We start from the raw sequence: 23473 nt of genomic DNA, 5'->3' as shown, positions 1-23473 counted from the left end.
GGTTTTCTGTGTCTTTCCTTATTTCTCCTACCATAGAATTTGATTTTCAGTTTTTACAACCTAAAAAACATTGCTGAGTTAAATATCCTACTAGAGACATTAATCATAGAATTACCTATACTAATTATTGAAAACCTGCTTGACTAAAGAAATTCTTGGGCAGGGTACAATTAACAAACTCTGAGATGTCATGGTCACATTTTTTCTACAACTTTTGCAGCCACAAAGCCTCTCCTGTAAGTCAGAATTCAGTCAAGAATTTCAGTGCGTCTTGATGCTGACTGAGAATACTACCTGAAACTGATCTGAAGTAATAACAGGCTAGCAATGTAATCATCTCCGTGTTGGTCCATGCTTGAATGAATGTACATGGAATCTTGGGTAAACGAGACAGGATTTGGTTTTTCACCTGTGTCTAAAAATAAATAATAGTGTATTGTTGCCTTTGGCCAGATGTACAAATTTTATAAAATATACTGTGACACTTCTGAGCTCTTGAATCTTTACCCAACTCTTTTCCAACCACACCATCACTTTGAATGATAACCTCTTGGTTTATATTTCAAGGTTTGGCTGAGTGGAAAAGTCAGATAAAAAAGATCAGGAAAAAGTGCATATTCCCCCACATGAAAATGGAACAGAAAATACATCATGCTAGTTCCATGACCTGAATATGTGGTCGGAGCACATAGCTCATATACTTTATGACTAAACGTCTTGCAGGCTATCCATCAAAGTATAAAGGGAAAAATTAAGAAATAATAAACCCTCAATACACAAACCTCCTACTCTTAAGAGGGTGAAATAGCAAGAACTTTGAAAAGCTAAAATGTATAGTCAATTTATAATCAGGAGTAGAGGTGCTTGGGAACATATTTCACCCAGTAATGTGTTTGAACATCAGCTTAATAGCTGGGAGTCAAGTCAAAGACTGGTAAGTTAAGATACACTAGGAAGTCTGGAAAACGAGTTTTTGTGAAATGGACTGAAGACATAAAATCTGAGCGACTTAGAAAAGGCGGGGAAGAGGAGCATCTCATATTTTAAAAGTTTTAAAATACAAAGTTTGGAAATGTTTTAAATGTTGGTGGAAAGTAGCCAGTCCATTAAAGGATTTATATATTATACACAGAACACTGCATGCCCTCAGGAGCCTTCTCCTTAGGAATAAGAAGGGTCTTCAAACAACTATCTTCACTCGATATTCTGTATTATGGTGAATTGACCCTCAAAGATCCCCATGCCCTAATCCTTGGGACCTGTGAATATGTCACCTTATAAGGCAAAAATGAATTCAAGTTGCAGAGGAAATTAATGTTGCTAATCAGCTGATCTTTTAGATAAAGAATATTACTTTTTATTAATATTTTTCCGTGTTTCTGTGAGCCTAGGAGGGCTCAATGCAATCACACAGGCCCTTTAAAGTGTCAGGGTGATACAGCCTGGGAACAACTCCACCAGCCATTGCTGGCTTTGAAGATGGCAGGGAGCCACGACACAGGGCACGCGGGGAGCCTCTAGAAGCCGGGAAAGACAAGGACCGGACTCTCCCCTGGAGTGTCCAGGAATGAATACAGTTCTGCAGACACGTGGATTTCAGCCCAGGGAGACCCATGTTAGGCTTCTGACTTACTGAACTAGAAGATAATGTATGTATGTTGTCTTAGCCACTAAATTTGCAGTAATTAGTTATAGCAGCAACTGGAAACTAAGATAGTAACTTACAACTGCTTTGGAGAAAGAAAGGCCTTTGATAATATTCATGTACCAAACAGCAACACAGTGTTCCTCTTTAGAAAATAAAATGCACACTCACCTTTTTATAGGTTTTTTCTTCATTTTGTTTTCCAGGTGCTGCCTCTCCATTTTCAGCAGCAGACGACATCTACAAGAGAAACACATTGCCATTTGAACTTGAATGCTACTCTGAAATACAATATATATTAATAATATTGCTAACCAAAGGATCTATTTTAGTTAAGCATGTTTTTGTTTTGGCTATTGCTGTTGTTCCTAAGAAAGGAAGAAAGAAAAATTTCAAAATACTAAAAAAGAAATCTGCATTCCTTAATCTTTCAAAAATAAATCCAAAACTTTTTCGTAATATATTTTATCCCGTATGCTCTAAGAAAGCATGTACATGTGTATGAGTTTCTGTCTACAAAGCTTTTTTTTTTTTTTTTTTTTTTGAGACAGGGTTTCATTCTATCACCCAGGCTGGAATTGGAATGCAGTGGTGTGATCATGGCTCACTGCAGCCTCAAACTCTTAAGTTCAAGCAGTCCTCCCACCTCAGCCTCTCGAGTAACTGAGATTATAGGCATGAGCCACTGTGCCCAGGCTACACAGCTTTTTAAAAAACTTTTCTTCTGGTTATAAATGCTCACTGTAAAAATATGTGGGAAGTACCAAAAAATATGAGTCAGAAAAAAAAAATTACTCAATTCACTACCCTTGGGCAACTCCACTATTGATATTTTATCATATTTATTTCTACCTTTTATTTTGTGTATTTTCATATGAAAAAACTTAACAATACTATCTTACCCAGTATTTTTCACTGAACATTTATGTAATCAATATTTTCCCATTTGATTACAAAAATATCTTTGTAAGAATAATTTTTTTCTAGTTGTAAGATATACCACACTGAACACCACTGTGTGTTAATACTTTAGTCAATGCTAACATTGAAGGATAGTTGAGGCAGCTCAAAGAGTTTTGCTCCCGCAAATAGTACAATAATTATTTTATGCTTGTATCTTTATCTAACATCAATGTTTTCTTGGACTAGATTCTTGGAATTGCTAGGGCATCCTAGGGTACTAAAAATTTAAATTTTTAATTATTAATTATTATTAATTATTAATTATTTAAAAATTATTGGTAAATTTATTTCCAGAAGAATATACTCATTCACACTGCTATCAGCAGTGAGTGAGGGCTCGTTTCATTACACATTTAGTAATGACTGTTATCATCTTAAACAGCTTTGCTAATCTGACAGGTAAAAGAAATCATCTCCTGGTTTTAATTTGCATCTGTGAAAATTACTGGTGAAGGTTAACATCGTTTTCACATCATTTTTAGTTCTTCGTATTTCTTCGAGTTTTCCATTGTTTCGTCCATTTATCTATGGAGATTTCCATTCTATTAATATTTCCATTATTGATTTTTACCTATTATGGTTATTCATACTAGTGGTTTGCTTATTTTTATGCTTTAAGATCATTAATTGCTTGCCAAGTATATTATTAATAGTCTTCTGTTATTATGTGCCTTTTTGTTTGTTTCTGAGACAGGGTCTCACTTTGTCACTCAGGCTGGAGTATAGTGGTGTCATCACAACTCACTGCAGCCTCGACCTCCCAGGCTCAGACAATCCTCCCGCCTCAGCCTCCCAAGTAGCTGGGACTACAGGTGCTCATCACCACGTCTGGCTAATTTTTTGCAATTATTTTGGTAGAGACAGGGTTTTGCTATGTTGCCCAGGCTGGTCTTGAACTCCTGAGCTCAAGCAATCCTCCTGCCTCAGCCTCCCGAAGTGCTGGGACTACAGGCATGAGTCACTGTGCCCAGTCTACCGTGTGCCTTTTAACTTGTTTCATAATTATGATATAGAAAAGTTTTACATTTTTACACACTCAAAACTATTACATATCTTTGTGAATTCTTTTAATGCCTTAAGATAAAATATATTTTTTCATTGAGAGATCTGATCTTCAAATGTGTTTCTCTCTTTTCCTAATGATAAGATTTTCACATGTAACCTATAATTCATCTGTATTTTTAAAGCCAGTTATGTTATTTCTGTGGTAAACAAGGGTAACTTCATAATTAGGGAACCACAATATTTAAGGGTCTTACCTTAAATTGCATGCAGAACATTTAATACCAAGGAAGGGTAAAGTTTCTGACTTTCTTTTATGCCTTTGAAGCATGCTTTAAATTCTGGGCTTTTAATAAACACAGCATATGCTAAACCTAGGAATTCATCAACTATTTCTCTGCCTTGGAACTAAGTGACTGAGTTTCCCCACACTGCCATGAGCTTGATATGGCTAAAAACCATCCAGGAAAATAAATGCAAGAATCACGGTGAGCCAACCTCACTAGATCTAGTACTGCCCACCAATCAAACCACCCTTTTACAGAATTTTGCAGTTCTATTTGTGTCTATTTAATCTGTCTGTGTTAGAATAGAGTCTTCAAGGACAGATGTTTCACAAACTATTGTTTTCCATCTGTATCTGCTTAAATTGACTTAAAGAATAATTCATTTTTCTAGTCTCTTTATAATAATATTTTGGTAAGTTTTGAATAAAAATGCCAGAAGAATTAAAATGGTTTATATATCATGCTCAGGGTAAAATACAGGCCTTCAACTGTTAACAGAGTCAAGACCTCCCTAAAGAATGCCATTCTAGTAATTTCACCTTTAAGACTTTGCAGCTTTTAAAACCAAAAAACTACAAGAGCAACTCTGAAGGGTGCTTAAAAAAACAGCCTTAATGAGAGGTTAACTAACTAGCATGAATGAAGGACGGAGGATGAGATGGTCTTAAAGTATTTTTTTATTACTTTGTGAATCACCCCTGACTTGACAGTAGGGAAGAGGAGAAAAACATGTAAACTTCTATTTTTTTAAAAACACACTTCCTTTTAAGCAGCACAACATATAATAATGATAAACGAAGGCCATGAACTATCATCTGGATTCAAAGGTTATTTATTTGTTTTTCCTATAGAGTGATGTTTAACAAAGTTCACATGAACCTATTAACCAGGGACATTGGAGTCGGAGAGGCCATGTAGCAGGGATAAAGAAGATGCTTGGGGATGTACTGGTAAACTGCAAAGGGCTATTACAATGGTTGCAATGATGACTACTGTTTCTTCTTAGACTTGTTATGCTTCTGCACCACATCATCTGTAACTAATGAAGCCAAGGTAAGTATGAATTAAAAACATCATTTTAAAAAACATTATATAATCAGGTTGGGCATGGTGGCTCACACCTGTAATCACAGCACTTTGGGATGCTGGGATGGGATGATCACTTGAGGCCAGTAGTATGAGACCAGCCTGGGAAAAACAGTGAGACCTCATCTCTATAAAAAATAAAAAATTAGCCAGGCGCAATGTCTTGCACCTATTGTCCTGGCTACACAGGAGGCTGAGGTGGGAGGATTGCTTGAGCCCAGGAGTTTGAGGCTGTAGTGAGCCATGATCACACCACTGCACTCCAGCCTGGGCAACAGAGGAAGAGCCTGTCTCAAAAAGAAAAACAAAAGCAAACACTGTGTCATTTTAGATAAGAGACTTGAGTATATTTTGGTATCCACAGGTCCTGGAATCAATCCCCGGCAGATACCAAGGGCTGACTGCACTGAATTTCCTTTGGGGGTGATGCAGATGTTTTGGAACTGCATAGAGCTAGTGGTTACGTAACATTGTAAATGTACTAAACTGTACTAAAAATGAACACACTGAATTGTTCGTTTTTAAATGGCTAATTTTATATTATATGAATTTCACCTGGGAGACACAGCAAGCCATCGTCTCTAAAAATTTTTTTTGAAGTTATAATCATATGTATTTTTCATGTACACAGAAAAGGAAGGAGGAAAGATATTCTCAGAAGTTCTGGTAATTATCTACAGATGATGGGATTATAAAGGTTTTAGGTTTTCATTTTTATATTTTGTTAGATTCTCCAAGTATTCTACAGTAAACACTGCTACACTTAAAAATAAGGAAAATACTATTTAAAAATTTAACCACACATAGTAATTAACAACAGAGACCACATCTTGGTTTTTTTAACCCTCTGGCATGCCAAAATTCATAAAATTTCTTATTTCTGTTTGCTTGATGTTTGTTTCAAATTTGATGTCAAAGTTAAAGGTTATGAGCTAGATATATGTTTTAGAATATTTGTAAAAATATTTACGATAAAAAGCTAAGGGCTCTATACTGATTTGATCAGAATTAATTAAAAATATAGACTATATTCCTTACCTTTGTAAATGAAATGGCAAGTCATCTGCAGTTGGTAGTGATGGGTGGCCTACTCATTGTTGAGACCGTTTTCTTTCCCAGGTTTCTGTTAAAATAGAAATTTCTGGTCATTATTTATTCATATCTCTACTACATCTCCCAAAAAAGATGAGAGGTAGCTATCAGGATACATGCAATATAAGCAGTTAAAATTAAAACAAAGGAAGGAATGTGGGTGAGGGAAAGTAAACGTGGAGAGCAAAGGCTGTGCATAGAAAATAAGCCACAGGGCCTGGTATGGTTGTTGAATAAGCTTTACAGTCTACAACTTGACTCTGAGATTCCTGGTTTCCAGAGGAAAGGAAAATATGATCAGTTACCAGATGCATAATGAGGAAAAGATAAAAGCAGAGCAGTTGCTCAAATGAACCACAGGTATCCAGAGATTCAAGCTGGAGTGGAAATTTCTCCCATGGATCTTCATAGAGAAGACAACATGTGACATGTGGACAATTTCTCAATATTATCCCTATGACAAATTACCTGTGATTTCCATAAGGGTTGATTAGACGACACAACTTCAAAGAAAAGTTCAAAAAAGCTGTTGTGCTATAATTATGTTTGATACAGAAGAGATACTTGCTTATTGTAATCAATTTAAAACTGTAAAGAGGTATAAAGTAAAAATGAATTAGACTGGGCATGGTGGCTCACGCCTATAATCGCATCACTTTGGGAGGCCAAGGTGGGAGGGTTGCTTAAGGCCAGGAATTTGAGACCAGCCTGGGCAACATAGTGAGCCTCTGTCTCTTAAAAAAAAAAAAAAAAAAAAAAAAAAAAAATTAGGTCTTACTCTTATGTCCCCTACCCCGCGATAGCCAATATGAACAGTCTGTTTGTTGTATAGCCTTTCAAAATCTTCCCTATGCTTTTTCACACACACATTTATTTCTGCCACTTGCTCTTATCAATATATTTTTCAAATCTATATATCTACCTCACTTAAAAATGACTGCATATATTCACAAGATGGACATACCATTGTTTAACCAATCACTCCTCCGTGGAAGAACATTCAGACTGTTTCCAAATTTGGCTACCTTAACCAGAACAGGAATAAACAGCCTTATTCAAACATCTTTAATGTTCTAGTACTTCCATTTTTGTGGGAAAGAATCCTAGAAGTGGAATAACTGTGGGGCGAAACATGATAAGCATGTTAACTACTTGAATGACTATTGCTACATTTCTTTCCGTGCAAAAGCTGAAGCAATCAGCCCAACTGTGCATGGTGAGTGGCTGCTTATTGACACACTGATCAGCACTGGTGTTCACCATCTTTAAAAGTGTTTGCTCACCTGATGGGCATCTCAGTGGTTTTAATTCGCATTTTCTCACTACTAACAGGGTTGATTCTTTTCACAGGTTTATTGATGATTTACAATTCCAGTTCACGCCCTTTGACTATTTTTATACTGGGCTGTTTTATCTTTCTTTTATAATCAGTTTGTGAGACCTCTTCATATTTTAAACATTAGTCTGTCCTAGAGATTGCAAGCATTATTCTTCTTTTGGCTTTATTGTGTCTTGTCATTACAGACATTTTAAATTTTACACAGTCAAATCTGCCAATTTTTCCTTTATGGATTATAAATTTACTATCTTGGAATTATTCCTTTTTGGATGATGGATTATGAAAGAGAGCTCCCCCAACCTGATGTAATACATGTATTCTCCCATATTTTCTCTTAATACCTTTATGGGTCCATATTTAATATTAGATCTTACTTCAAATGGAATCTAATCCAAATGGAATATTGCCCCAGATGGACAGCTAATTGCCCCCAAATCATTTACTTTATGATCTTTTCCTTACTGGAAAGACAAGCCACCTTTAGCATACATTAAGTTTTCCTATATACATTGATTTAGTTAAGGCATCTACTCTGTTCCAAACACTGACTTGTGGATTCCTAAGTCAATGTCATATTGCTTTTAAAATGCAGTAACATGATCATATGCTTTGATGCCTGCTAGCACAACTTCCCAATGTTGTTTTTCCTTCAAATTTGGACATTTTCTTGCATTCATATTTTTATATGGCCTTTAAAAACATGTTGATTGGGCTGGGTGCAGTGGCTCACGCCTGTAATCCCAGCACTTTGGGAGCCCAAAGCGGGTGGATCACCTGCAAAACCAGCCTGGCCAATATAGTGAAACTCCATCTCTACTAAAAATACAAAAACTAGCTGGGTGGGGTGGCAGGTGCCTGTAATCCCAGCTACTCAGGAGGCTGAGGCAGGAGAATCGCTTGAACCTGGGAGGCAGAGGTTGTAGTGAGCTGAGATGGGGCCATTGCACTCCAGCCTGGGTGACAAGAGCAAAACTCTGTATCAAAAAAAAAAAAAATCATGTTGACTGATCTGACAACACTTTTATCTTTCAAGTTGGGATTCTGACTGGGATTATATATAGTTATTTTAGAATAATTTTTATCTTTAGGATCATAAGTTTTCTCATTTGAAAAGATAGTATAGCTCTCCACTTCTTCAAATGTTTATATCTTTTACTACAATCTTTTTTTTTTTAATTTGTCTTACGTCTTACTAAATTCACTCCTGGATATTTTCATTTGTCACTCTTTTAAATAGAATGAAATATAAATGCTTATCTTTTTAGAAATGTAAAAATATAAAATTAAAACTCCTTATATTTCTAGAATAAATCTTAATGTTGATTTGATTTCTTAATGTTTTTAAAAGCATATTTTCATAAGTGATATTGAACAATTGTTGTGGCCATCTTTATCAGTTTCGGTATGAAGGAATTTATACTTTTCATAAAATTGGAAGGCTTTCTTTATAGGCACTCAGGTTTTTTTCTGTTTATTATTCCTCGCGGAATTTATAACCTTTCTTTCAAACAAATTTGGGTAATTTATACTTTATTAGAAAAACATCAATTTCCTCTAGATTTCAAAATTTATTGCCATAAACCTGAACATATCATTGTCTTATTGAATTATTTTAATCCTTCTGGGATCTGGGCAATTTTTTTCCTCATTCCTAATGTTGCATGTGTATATGTGTCAGATTATCCCGTTTTAATTGCTTTGTGTTCAATTACATTAATTTTAGCTTTTGCCAATAATAATACCTTTTTTGTTTTGATTTTTAAAAAAATTTCTTAGATGCAATAATATTTAGTTTATTTTTCATTCTTTTTTTTTTTTTAATAGTACCAAAAGTATTTAGGCTATAAAGTATTCCTAAATGCATTAACAATTTCTTTGTAAGTTTTGATGTGAAATATTCTCTTTAATTAACTTCCAGATAATTTGTCATTTTGTATTTGATTTTCAATTTGATCCAGGAATCATCTATAAGAAGGCTTCTTAATTTCAAGCATTCACATTTTATTTATTATTATTACACTGTCAGTTTTTTGTTTTATTGCAGTGGGATAAAAAAGGGGATGAGTAAAATAGCTTTCCCCCCAAATTCATTTAGTTTTTCCCTGTGGCCATAGAAATAGATTTTTGTAAGCGTTCTATAGACACAAGAGAAAACTGTAGATTCTGTGTTTATAAGGCATGAACACTATATACAAATACTAACCTGTATCATTTACTTTGTCAAATTATGAAAGAATTATTATTATTAATTTTTTTGACACAGGGTCTGGCTCTGTTGCTGAGGCTGGAGTGAAGTGGCATGATCTCGGCTCACTGCAACCTCCACCGCCCAGGCTCAAGCGATCCTCCCAACTAAGCCTCCTGAGTAGCTGGGATTACAGTTGCATGCCACCACACCTGGCTAGTTTTTAAATATTTTTGTAGAGATGGGGTCTCACACAATGTTGCCCAGGCTTAAGTCTCAAACTCCTGAGCTCAAGTGATCCACCTGCCTCAGTCTCTCAAAGTGCTGGGATTACAGGCATGGCCACTGTGCCTGGCCAAATTATGAAATAATTATATCAAAATTCCCCAATATAATTATAGTTTTGCCATGTTCTCCTGTATGTCTACTTCATTTTTTTTGCCTTATACATTCCAGAACTACATTGGTCAGGAAATAAAAGGCAATGCCTATAATAACATTTTGTTTACTATTAATTACATTGGTTATTACTATACTTACTTTTACTCATTTATTTGCTGGTTTGCTCGTATTATCTTTTTTATTTTAAATCATTTAAAAATCTGTTTTTCCATTAAAAAAGCAAAATGTCTATACACTATCTTCCCTGCTCAGACATTTTTCCCTTGGTCTGCTGTGTAGACATGGAGATGAGCTACCCAGATCTCCCTCTAAGGGGGGAAGACTGCCTTACTGCATGCCTCTGCAGGGAGCCACTTTAGCCTAGGTCATGGCCTTCCTGGGGCAGCCACCTCTTGTGACGGAGTGGCACGGTGTCACTCTTCCTCCAGCTCCCCACCAAGGTGGCCCAGGCTGTGCGTGTCCTGCATGGGACTTTGATTTTGTGCTCCTTCCCTCATCTTTTTACAGGTTTTATCAGTTTCCTAGGGCTGCCCCTACAAAGTACGAGAGTCTGGGTGGCTTCAAATGACAGAGATTTATTTTCCCACAGTTCTGGAGGCTAGAAGTCCAAAATAAAGGTATTGGCAGGGCCATGTTCCCTCTGAGACTCCATAGAATTCTTCCTTGCTACTTTTTGGCTTCTGGTGGTAGCCATCTTTCTTGGTGCCTCTTGGCTTGCCACTGTGTTACTCCAGCCCAGGCCTCTGTCACCATATAGCACTTCTCTCCATGTGTCTCCCTCTTCATGTGGCATTTTCCTCTTCTTATAAGAACACCAGTTTTACTGGGTTAGAGCTCACCCTCATGAACTCATCTTAACTTGATTATATTTGCAAAGACCCTATTTCCAAATAAGGTCACATACACAGGTACTGAAAATCAAGACTTCAACATATCTTTCTGGGGAACACAATACACAGGTGTTAATTCCTAGTAAGTATCTTGAAACCAAAACTGTGTCCCAGTACTTGCTTCCAGAGAACCCAATCCATGACATCTCTTTTCTCTTTCTTGTCCATAGGTAGAGACACTTGGAATATTTTTACTCTTTCATTGCCTGCTCCACTCCAAACTACTAAATATCTCCTCATAGTCAACATGTCTCTTCCATTTTAAGACATCTTAATGTACAATTCAGACTTCATAGTGACCCTATGATCATTTATTTAGACTTGACCGTAAGTTTTGCAATGTTTGTTGCTCATCACTCTTTCCTTGGCTCTTCATCTCCTCCTACCTTGACACCTATGTCCTGATTCGTTTCTCAGAAGTGGCATGTAGATGGCCCACTCTGAATAACTCCGTGTCCAGAAATGTCTTCCTTTTGCTCTTATGTAGGAATAGAGCTCTTGGCCATGTGAGATTCTTGGCTCACAGGTCTTTTGTCCCATCTCTCTATAAACACTGTATTGCTGACTGCTTACTTCCCACTTTGTAGATGAGTAGTTTCATGTTAGTCTGATGCTCCCTCCGTTGGAAGCATACTGGTTTTCTCTGTCTGGAAACCTCTGAGGGTTTTCATTTAACACTGTTCAAAATTCCATAATGATAGATGTGCCTTTTTTTCATTCATCTTCCCCAGTAAAGAGAAACTGACAAGAAGTAAACACATGGAGATCCAAATAGGCAGCTATGTGATGACCTGACTTAAACCACAAATAGAATTTAGGTTATCTCAATGAGGAATGAACAGGCTGCATATCTTTCAGGCAGTCCTCCATGAATATTATTTCTCCTAACCAGCCTTTTGATAAGAATTGGACAGTGGAGTACTCAAAGTTGTAGTCTCTGGCAAGAGCCTGGAATGCAGAAATTCCAATGGCCAAGTAAGGACATATTCACAAGGTTCAGGTCTCCTTAGAAGATGTTACTAGGTAATCTGACACAAGAGTCCCAGCTAAAACTTATTTTCAAAAATTATTTCTGATATGAAAGAGAGCTAACCTATGGTGTCATATGACTGGACTGTTGAGCACCAGGCTCAGTGAGGAATAATACATGCCAGGCAATTACTTGTTTTTTTTTTTTTTACTATGTGGTTACTTATCTATTATTTCTGGTATTTAGTATCTGGATTCTGTGACCTTAAGGAATAATTCATACTGTTTCATAGTTTTCTATAGTTCTATGTTTTCACTCGATTTGAGAGAAGGGAAGATCATTTATCGAGCAACTACGATGTGTGAAATGCTGCCACATACATGATCTCATTTATTCTTGCAAATAATCCCTTGGCACTCCCCAATTTAACATGTGCTATTTTGACACTTGTAACTGTCCTATACAGTCCATGGGATGCTGTAATTTTAATTTTGCTGAGCTGGGCTCTCTTGCTGTGAGGCTGCTTTGTAAAAGGGAAGCCCTTAGTTGGTGAATGAACCTAGCAACCATCCACTCCCACCCCATGCAGCTCCATCTCAGCCTGGCTTTGCCATTCTCTAAACCAATGCTGGGCATTACAACCACCAGGGAAGTTTTTTGAAAATTCAGCTTCTGGGGCCTCACACTGAAGCCAGGGAATCACTACCTCTGCGTGGTAGACCTAGGGAGTCAGTATTTTCAGCATGCTTCACAGGCTTGGGATCATCTAAGCTACTCTGTCTAGTAAAGACAATAAAGAGAATTTATCACTTCAGGAGTGCTTTCAGGGTCTATTAGGGAAAACAGAAACCATTCTGAATATTAAACTACTCTGAATATTAAAGAGGGGAAATGTAATACATGGAACTGGTTATAAAAGTGATGAGTGAGCTGAAAAGCTAAGCAAGAGATGGTGATGAAACAGATTAAAATCAACATGATGCCACTATTGCTTTTAGGGCTGCAGGCACAAGAGGAGGTGGTGTTAACAGACCTCAAAAGCAGAAGTCAGCTGGAATCAGAACATCACGATAGTGGTTGACTGGCAGAAGTTGGAACTGCAGTAGGAGGGGTATGTTTAGAAGCATGGAGAAGACAGTCACTATTGGAGATGCCACCCAAGACAGACAGGTTGGGGGAGAACATCCTGGTTTCTCCCATCCACCTTCTACCCACCAATCCCGGTCTATGGCTCCCAGGGGTCAACCTCATGAAAAGCATCTGAGCCCATAGGAAGCCTGAGAAATGCATCGTATATGGGATGACTTCCCTGTGATACAGAACACGGGAAGAGTAAGGAACGACTCTGAGGACAAACAAGCCAATGATGGGCCATAAAAAGAAACAGAAATTATAATGAAAGTGGGAAAGCAGCGGGGGAATAAGCCTGAGACACATGATTCTCGATGGAAATGTGGATTGGCGGGTAGGCTAGGAGCTGATACACACGTTTCTATTGTTATGGCTCTGGGAATCTGTTAAGAGCTTAAATAGATCACTACCAAGCAGTCAGGGTCTACTGCAGCCCCTGCATTAAGTCTAGGAGGAAGGAGAGGAGCGAGGTTGTGACTTGGGATGATTTTCCTGGAGTCCAGTCAAGTGGTAGGGCTAAGATTTGATTCAGGGTTGTTAAGACTTCAAACCTAATGGTCTTTCCACCATACACCTCTCTTACTTGTTCTCTCCTACTTAAAAACAATGAGAAGACTGTCTAATCAATATTGCACTGCATTTTTCAATTTGTAAATGCAATCAAAAGGTTAGCCAACAATATTAATTTACATAATTATTTCCTATAAAACTTGTTCTACATCAGTGAGTCTCAACTCAGAGGGAACATCTTAACTGAAAAGGTGGTAGAGGAGCTTTTCAAGACTCTACAGTTACTGAAAGTTTTAGATATATTGTGCCTGGGGGCCCTATGTGAGTCAGAGGCAACCCTTTCAACCTCTAATTCCCAAACTAGGGCCATACAACTCAGTATTTTTAATTTGTCACAGATGAGTTTACGTCTCATACATGGCCAAATAAGCGGGAGAATTGCTAATTACCTAATCACTTAACTAAGTAGGCCAATCTGTAGACACAAGAAGTAAGGGACACTAGCCACGAGTCCTTCCTCATCTTCCCATAAAAACAAACACTTTATTAAACACTGATAAAGTGAAGCAACAAGAATTAATTGGAAGAACACTGGGATAGACCTCTGAAGGCCTGGTTTCACGTTCATCTCTGCTGCTGTCCACTTCTCTTCGATTATAAATTGTGCTGACTCCATTAGTGCTTCTGCTTTGGTGCCTCTGCCAAGTTTCTTAGGTAGGGTCTCACCTCAAATCCTCTTTGGAATAAGGAGAGGACTCATTGATTATTTGGTCATTATGAGTGCAACTTGCCCCACTGGAATTGGACTTCCAATAGGATAGCCATATTCAAATATTTTCATGCCATTCAGGCTGTGTATGTTAACATTTCCTAGTGCATTTCCCAAAAGACAAAGCAATTGGAAGAGAATTTGGGCCTCGGTCACACCTGCATGTTAAAGTTAATCGTTTTTGTTTTATTTATGCTCTTTTTGAATTCATTTGTATTACCTAACACCAAATAGATCCACTCTTTCATTCATTCAATGAACATTTATGGAGCATAACATGTCAGGTAGTAAGCTAGGCCTGGGGCCATAATGACAAGGACAGGTTCTCGTCTTTAAAGAAATCCTATTAGCAGGAGAGACAGGCATTGCAATGGCTACAATTTACATAGTGACATGTCCTTTACTCCGGGTTTTTGGAGGAGAAACTGCATAAGTCAGCCTGTGGGGCTCATGGAAAGCTTCACTTATGAAGAACACTGAAATTGGACTTAGAGCCGTCTGCTGGGGACATAAGGTTGAGAGGTAGAGAGTAGGAAAGAGGCTGGACACTGTGTTGGCTTGCTTACAAAAAGACCCAGCACCATGAAGCATATTTAAATTTTCATGGGTGTACTCAGAGATCATGAGTCTTGCATTTTAAGAATTTGCCCGCAAGTAGCCTGAGGTTTAGGATGTTACTTAAAGGGTTACCAACAGACTTCCTCATTGCTCCTTCCACCTATGATTGTAAGTCCCTCTTAAATCTTGTGCAGAATAAAAACAAATGCGTGAAAATTTATATGGATTCATGAAAACCTAGGGAGCTACTCCTAGGAAAATGTCAGCCTGGTAAACAGTTTTGCAGGGAAGATAGGAAGTATTACTGTTCTTCTTCTAGTGCCCTTAAAAAGAGGCGTGGTATTTTTTTTAATGTGGGTTTGGCAACAAAAACAACAGTGACAACAACAACAAAAGCAGGAGAAAGCAAAGGTTTAAAATGTGCTGGGTTATTTACTGAGGCTTAAATATAAACAAAACTATACACCAAACTGAAACAATCCTTAACGTAGTTTCCAAAGCAGAAATGACTGTATTTTTCAGACCAGAAAAAATTATCTTATATTAGGAAACCATAGGCTTAGAGTTTTTTTAAAAGAATATTTGCATAAACTCTCAAAGAAATGCAGAAAATCTGTATGTTAAATATTTGTACAATGGAGGCCACTTCTACATACATATGTTCAGACATATGGTATGTTACACGTTTGTATGCTTAGAAGCTGTAAAAATAGAACTATGGTGTCTTACATTCAATGTAAAGCTCTCCTATTCTTACTGATGAAAATAATTTAAATGAGGTTTCACTTCATGTATCTAATATTTACATAACCAAGCCACTGCCAAAACCAATTCCAAATTATGGCACCTGCTTGCTATGAATCCGAATGGAGACCAATCAAAACAAATTGCAGGGCTCTTATATTCTCTCATAAAACACATTCATCAATTCTCAGAATGGCTCTCACAAAGTGAATAAACAGAATAGCTATAAATGGCTATGACAAAAGGATCAGCATCAAATGAACCACTTGTAATTCATTTTCCCAACAAAGGTTGTGCTAAAAGAATTCATAAGCCTTTTCAAGCCAAGCCTTCACTGCAAACATTAGACAGAAGAAAGTCGCCAGTGAAAACAGCCATGATGGATGTGTTGCTTTCAGACCAATGTGACTCACAGTCTTTCATGAAAAACACCATTACTGCATGATCTTCTCCTGCAACGATTTTCATTTTACATATACAAAGACATAGTATGTGTCTATATGTATTTGGTGGTAGTGTCAGGGGGTGGTGGGGAAGATGGGAGTCGGGGGGAGTAATTAGGTAGATAGTCATGAAATTTGGCATGGAGGCAAAGAATCCATGGAGATTTAACTACCACTGTTACTTCTCTGTCTCTTCCCAGTCACATCTGGGATAATCACAAATAATCTCACATAGTTGAACTTCTTGCCTCTATAACTTGCTTACATTTCTTCTTCCCTAGTTTTTGTTTTGTTTTGTTTTTGAGACAGAATCTTGCTCTACCACGCAGGCTGGAGTGCAGTGGTGTAATCACCGTTCACTGCAACCTCTGCCTCCCAGGCTCAAGTGATTTTCCTGCCTCAGCCTCCCAAGTAGCTAATATTACAGGTGCACACCACCACGCCAGGCTAATTCTTGTATTTTTAGTACAGACGGCGTTTTGCCATGTTGACCAAGCTGGTCTCGAACTCCTGACCTCAACTGATCTGCCTGCCTTTGCTTCCCAAAGTGCTGGGATTACAGGTGTGAGCCACTGTGTCAGCCTCTTCCCCAGTTTTTACCATACATTTGATATTGGGTAGACTTCACAATATTGTATCTTTACTACACGGCAATATTTCTCATTTTTCATTCACCAGCTCATGCTTTTTGTCCACATTTTATTTCCAAGCTATTTTCCTCTTTTTTCCTAAGAGTACATGCCTCAGGAATTATTCAATTATTACAACAATTTATTATATACCATATGCAAATAAAACCAGTTTTGACTGGCAGAAAAATGTTTGGGCTCAGAAACAAACAAATCTGTTTGCCTTTGTTCCTGTAGCAGCCGGCAAAGTATTTCTGGGTTTATGTCATTTTCTATTAAGAAAGCCAAAGCCACACAGATCCCCTATATGCCCCAAATACAAAGAACAGCTGATAGTTTACCCTGCCAGGTGTCCGGGGTCTCTGTGCCTGCGGGGAAGTCTGAAAGGCCATAGCAGGGAAGCAGGAAGAACTGTTAAAGAAATATAATGATTGGAGGGGATGGCCAATGCTGTTATGGGCAGAAAAGGACTGAGCAGGAGACAAATTTTGTCCAACCGAAAAACTTTTAAAAGCCTTTCTGTAGTTTGGGTGAATAAGCTTAACTCATTGCAAGTAATGAAAGCGGTTTCAAACTAGGCACAAATGTAAATAAGTGCCTAGATAGAAGCAGTCGTGAAATGACCACTTAAGATCTATTCTTCAATGAGGAGGGTATTCATTTACTCAAACATGTATACACAGATGTCTTTATGTGAGGTACTTCGAGGTATACAAGATGAATGAGATGGTCCCTGTTCTCAAGGCACACAAAAGAGAAGCCAAAACTCAAGCACACGTAATAATAGGAAAGTCTTTAACAGAATTAGGAGTTAATACCTTTACTTGGCTTTGCCTCTAACAAGTATTCAATCATCACAGTCAGAGAGTTTATATGGAATGTTCTTTAAAATGTAATAGAAAATTAAAAAGCAAAAAAAAAAAAAAAAAATACCAAGGCCAAAAGAGATCATAAATCAGCCACTAGACACTGAATATTAAATTTTCCAAGTGTTTGATATGTGCTTGGCTGTGTGCAGGTTTAAGACATACTGGGCAGGCAGCTGCTTTCAACAAACCACAATTTCCCTGGAGAATCAAAACTAAAAGGAGTTCAGAGGAGACGGAGGTGACAGTGGTCTAGTGTCAGGGTCTACAGTCAGCATTCTTAAGTCATGGGTGAGATCTCAGAGCAGGAGGGAAGGAGCAGGCGTGTAGAAGGGAAAGGCCATGGCATGTCTGGCAAGAGAAAATTACCCTGTGCTATTATGGTGGGAATTCAAGGGAAGAGGATGATTAGTGGCAGGCTAGATGGCCTTGGGAGACAGCCATGAATATGACAAATTAAGGAACATCTGCTGAAGGCTTTTGAGTAGGAGGCCAATACAAATTGTAAAAATAATATTGCTTAAAAGAAGGCAAGATAAAATGGGAAGCGAAGACCAGATCTGAAGGGTGACTCTAGAGCCTGCTGCAATAGTCATAAGGATGAAGACCTGAAAGACCAGGGCAGAGCTACAGGCTGAAAGGAAGCAGCCCCACGAGATGTTTACAACAAAAACACTGTCAGAACCTGAGCAAAGCCAGGGACTGGGGAGTGCAGGGTTAGGAGTTAAGTCAAGATGGCGAGGTGTGCAAGCTTCACTAACTACTGAAGATCACAAAGTTCTCAGAGCAGCTTTCTCCCTGCCTGGTCATAACCTGTGCCGCCTTTATCCCAGCTGCAGAAGGAACTAAGGAGGAACACTTGAACTAAGCTAAACCAGCAGATTATCCAAAGCAAGAACTTTATCTACAACACAGGGACTGAGTGAGTCAAGTGGTTTTGGCCCTGGACTTTTCAGGTCAGGTAGGGCCAGGACTAGCCAAGGTCATGGGAGAGTGAAACTAGGAAAGTTGCAATTTAATCAGACTGTAGAAAGATGCACGGAGAAGGCCCTGTGTTTCCAGACAGACAGAGATACTGCTCCAGCCTGACAACTCTCCAGCCGTGTGAGGTCTAGCCATACTCCCTAGCTAGCAACTGGGTTCTGGGAGGGCCCCTGTATCTTCGCAATCCATTCAGCATTCACTTGAGTTATCTGCAGGAGTTTCTTGTCCTTACAGCCAAACTCTCCTTGACTAAGGCAGAAAATATTTTATCAATAAGCTGCCATAAGCCTAGCAGAGGTCATCGCTCCAATCTCCACTTGTCACTACCCCCTCTGGAGAGCCACACCCTATGTGACACGTGATGACAGCTTGGTGGTCACAGGAAGAGGCTCTGGTGTCACAACACTGCCCAGCTTCACTATTGACTCTACCGCACACCAGTTGTATGGCATCCTCAAGTGGCTTAACCTCTGTGTGCCTCAGTTTCCTCAATTGAAAAACAACAAACAACAGTACCTCTCTCACAGGGCAGTTGTTAGTAATGTCCAAGATTTACAGCACTCCAGTGTTCTTGGCACACCTTACGCAGTCCCTGTATTCAGCATTGTGATAACTATTTTTAGCTACTCTCATCAGAAAGAGCACCCCAAGACAAGAGTGGACCCTCACTGCCCTCCCAACCTTCTCGTGGCTACAGGAGAAACGCCAGGTATTCAAGGCCTTGCAAAGTGTGGTGCTCACCCTCTGCTCTGGCTGCTCCTCTGCCATTCTTCCCGCCCTCAAGGTGAAGGAGCCTCTGCATACAGGGCCTGCTGTGCCCCACGGGCTCCCTCTCAAGTCTCAGAGGGCGCCTTCGCAAATGTGGCAGGTGCTCTGACAGCCTCTTGCCTGCACCAACAGTGTTTGTTCTACCTGAGCTAGCCTCTCCAGGGCTGTGCCAATCTCAAATGACTCTCCCTGAGGACTTCCTTGAAGAATGCAGTGCTTCCTCTGCTGTGCCCTCACAGCCCTCGGTCAACCCACTTCCATTTTGGACTATTTAGGTGTTTAGGTGACCCTGGACTGCATGTGCTCTCAGTCTTATCAATAATCATTATCACAGCCAATGCATATGAAGCACTCCTTTGTGTCAGGCACTCAGACAAGTACTACAGGAATTAACTCATTTAATTCTTCCAACAACTTCAAGTAACAGGTTTCTGTTATTATCCTCATTGCTTGGTTGCAGAGGAAAATGAAGGCAACAGAGAGGTTAAATAACTTGCCTCTAGCTGGGTGAAGTGGCGCACACTTGTAGTTCCAGTGCTTTGGGAGGTCAAGACTGGAGGATCACCTGAACTCAGGAGTTCAAGGCTGCAGTGAGCTATGATCATGCCATGCACTCCATCCTGGATGACGGAGTGAGACCCTATCTCTCAAAAAAAAAAAAAAAAATTGAAAACTAGAAGAATAAAACATATAAATAACTTGCCTGAGGTCATACAGTTGGAGTCAGGATGGGAATGCTGTCTCAGTTCCAAAGTGGCTCTTACCCTCTCTGCTAATACTGCCTATTTGAAGACTTCACTTACTTCCTTAAGTCCGCTACCTGACAATCTCTGCATCCTGCCCCCTGCCTCCCAGAGGAATGGTGGGCCTTTTGTTTCCTGCCTTCCCACCCGTAAACTGTGAGCGTCCATACCCATCCTTGTCCCTCTCTGATGCACAGCTAAGGTATGTTCTCTGCTAACCACAACTCATACCTGTCTGGAGCTCTATCAGATATTCTTTTTCCTGAATTGACTACTTCCTCTCATCTGGCTCTTCACCCTGAGAATATGAGCATATGAACTCCTTCCTGAGACCCTTCCTCCTGGCTCCTGAAACTTCTTCTTCACCCTGATGCTCCCTCCTGGCTGCAGCATCATCCCACTCCCTTTATGCTCAAAGTTAACTCCTCAAAAGACTATTGTCCATTCTCCATCTTCACCCACACCCCTCCATACGCTCATGGAGGCACAGCAATCCGGCCTCCTGGACAACCACCCCAAGTTCACAGGTGGATTCCTCGTTGCTTCACCCAAGCAGTCATTTCATTCATGACCTTCCTCAACTTCTCTGAAGCACTGACACTGAATACCCTGCACACAGCAGGCTCTCAAATCTGTGCTGAACTGATGAATGACCAGTCCTCTTTCACTTACTGTCCCTCTTCCCTTGGCTACCTGATGTGGCCACCACTGTCATTGGTCTACCCCAAATACCCCAAATCTCTTTTCCCCATGTGCTTTATTAACAGGATCCTAGTTTTATTTAGGAAGGTAATGTTCCCAGTTAAACAAACAAGAAACTTGTATTCCCAGACATTCTAGCAGTGAGGTACCAACAGACATTTATGTCTAGAGAGACTTGTCAGAGGCACACTCAGTTGGGACATGCATTTCTGCCACTTGGCATTTGCTCTTTGCCTTTTCTTCCACGGATGATGAACTTGGGAGACAGCATGAGCGGGGCCTCCACATATGCCTGGTTTTCCCTTCCTGGTGTCTGGCTTTCCTCCACTTCTCTGAACACTTTTTCTTGGGCTCTCTGGCAGGTTTCCACTTCTTTGACTGTTTCTTAAATGTTCCTCTTCCTCATGGTCTTCTGAATTATTTTCTTCTCACTGCTTCTGAATAATCTCTTCCATCACCAATGGGTTTATCTGCAACCTACTTGTGATGACTCCCAAATAACTCTTTGAGCCCAGACTTTCCTGAGCTCAAGATTTATATTCCCAGCTGCTTTTAGGGTTTCTACAGTATCTCGCAGGCACTATAAATTGAAAATGCTTCAACTGCAGTTTATCATATCCCATCTTGCTCAAAGAATGCCACCATTAACACCCAGTTGTCCAAGCCAGAAATCAAGGGAACATCCCAATTCCTCCTCAATACACCATCCCCACAACCCATCAATTAAGCTCTTTCCAATCAATCTCCTTGATGTTCCTTGACTCTGAGCCTTTCTCTGCATTTTCCCTTATACAAACTTCATCGAGATTTCATCATTTCTAACACAGATTGCTGCCCTAGCCTCCTAATTAGTCTGTCTTGTTGGTGAACAACATTGCTAAAGGGACTTTTCTATATGCAAATCTGTCTAACCACTCTCCTTCTTCAAAATCCTGCAACGGCTTCCCACTACTTCAGGGCAGACCTCAGAGTTTTTAGCATGGCATATGACCTCTCACGACTCTCATTTCTCCTCCCAGCTCACCCCAAAACAATTGCAGCCATATGGGATGACTGTCAGCTCTCAGAATGCATGATTCTCTCTGCATCTTACCTTTGTACACACTTTAATGCCTGGCATGCACATCCCCTTCACTCTCGGGCTAAGTGCTTTGTCCTCCAAGATGCAGCTCAGGCATGACTTCCTCCTATTAATCCTCTCTTACCCCTTCTGAGGCAAAGGGCAGCATCTCTTCTCTATGCTCATGTGCTCTGGGACTACCTCTATTGTGACAATTACTGACTATATTATAATCCTCAGTTTAAATTTCTTCCCTTTCTTCTACACTATTGGCCCCTTAAGGGCAATAACCTCTATCTATCTATCTATTCATCCATCCATCCATCCATCCATCCATCCATCCATCCATTTTCTATCACAGTGCCTGGCATATGGACAGACTCAAAAATGGGAAGTTTAATGTGTATATGCATATTGCTGTTGTTCTTAGATAAGCTACCTTGAGTTCAGACAGAATGTCTCATATTTAGTCCTTATACATTAAGTAGATGCTTCATAAATGTTTTATTCCTTCCTCTTTTAGCATTGGATAATCAATGAATGTTCAAGCAGCAAACTGAAATGAAAAACTAAGGATGGCTATCAATTTAATATTTCAAATACTTCCATAAGGTATCTTTTTTTGCTGTTCCAGGTTCATTTCATAAAGTTTCAGTTTCTTTGAATAGTTTCTCTTTTGGGGTAACTTTAAAAATCATTATAAATGCAACTCATATCTATTTTAGAAATACTAGAAAGAGACAGAAAATCACAAAGAAAATAAAAGGGGCCATCAATCTTCTCATCCAGAGATGCCCATCATTTATCTGGTGGGGTATCTTCTTCTAATCTGTTTTCTGTGATGGTCACACACCGACTTCACTATCACCTGCTTCCAGACTGGCACAAGGGCTGAAATGGGCTGTTAATATGCTGGGGCAAACCCCCGTCATTCATTCCATCAGAATTCAACCTAACAGTCAAAAACAAAACAAGGAGAGCCTGTGTGGTGGCCACTTTAAATGATGAAGGCTTCTTAACCTGAGATTGGGCTTATTTTGGAGCATGCTGTTCTTTGGCTTCAAACCATACTCAGGTGTGTCTTCTGGACTTTCCCTTATCTCTTTGATGAGATTCGGTCCAGCCTGACCAAATGTACTTCTTTCAAGTGGTATATTATATTCACAGAAGGAACTGTGTAATCTTGTCATTAAACTCTGTCAATTCCCATTGTTTTGAAAGTAGGAAAAAACAATCCCAAATCTTTAGTTTTGGAATATATTTCAAATCTCTCCTACCTGGCAGGGTGCCTCAACACCCACCACTGTGTGGATGTCTCAGTATTACACGTACCCTCTTTTCTCAGCATCAAGGAACAGCATAGACCTATAATTCTTAAATTCAGCCCAACTGAAAGAAATCCAGGAAGTATCTAGCATTGTTGTGATTTTTAGCAATCCAATAGGGAAAAAAAGAAATTGTGCCCTTTACCTAGTGTTAATACCACTAAGTCCCCCTGGAATTCTAAGTTCTCTCATGCCCGGGCTTGTTATTTTCCCTTGGACAGCCCTCCTCTGAGAATTTTCAGCAGAATATAAAGGACTATATCCTGGCTCAAGCAAAGCACCCTCTCCAACTCCTCCTCACACACACAATTTAAATTTGCCTTATCAGAAGGAAGGCAGAGGCATCTGGGAACACAGCAATGGGTTAAAATATCTACAGA

At 39.3% G+C, this 23473-nt stretch overlaps 1 protein-coding gene across 3 annotated transcripts in view; it reads right to left on the bottom strand.

Moving 5' to 3' along the window:
* The window catches only part of PIP5K1B (phosphatidylinositol-4-phosphate 5-kinase, type I, beta), a 316932-nt gene that overhangs the window by 197781 nt on the left and 95678 nt on the right, over positions 1-23473 (bottom strand). For all 3 annotated transcript variants that reach the window (XM_011970143.1, XM_011970145.1, XM_011970144.1), the window contains 2 exons: positions 6022-6106; positions 1817-1885 (listed from right to left, as the gene is read on the bottom strand). In XM_011970143.1, the coding sequence (XP_011825533.1) occupies positions 1817-1885 (69 nt within the window). In that variant the 5' untranslated portion in view covers positions 6022-6106. The remainder of the gene's footprint in view (positions 1-1816; positions 1886-6021; positions 6107-23473) is intronic.

This window comes from Mandrillus leucophaeus, unplaced genomic scaffold (assembly GCF_000951045.1).
Source record: "Mandrillus leucophaeus isolate KB7577 unplaced genomic scaffold, Mleu.le_1.0 Scaffold93, whole genome shotgun sequence".
Classification (NCBI taxonomy): Eukaryota; Metazoa; Chordata; class Mammalia; order Primates; family Cercopithecidae; genus Mandrillus; species Mandrillus leucophaeus.
This window is presented reverse-complemented; position numbering and strand designations above follow the sequence as displayed.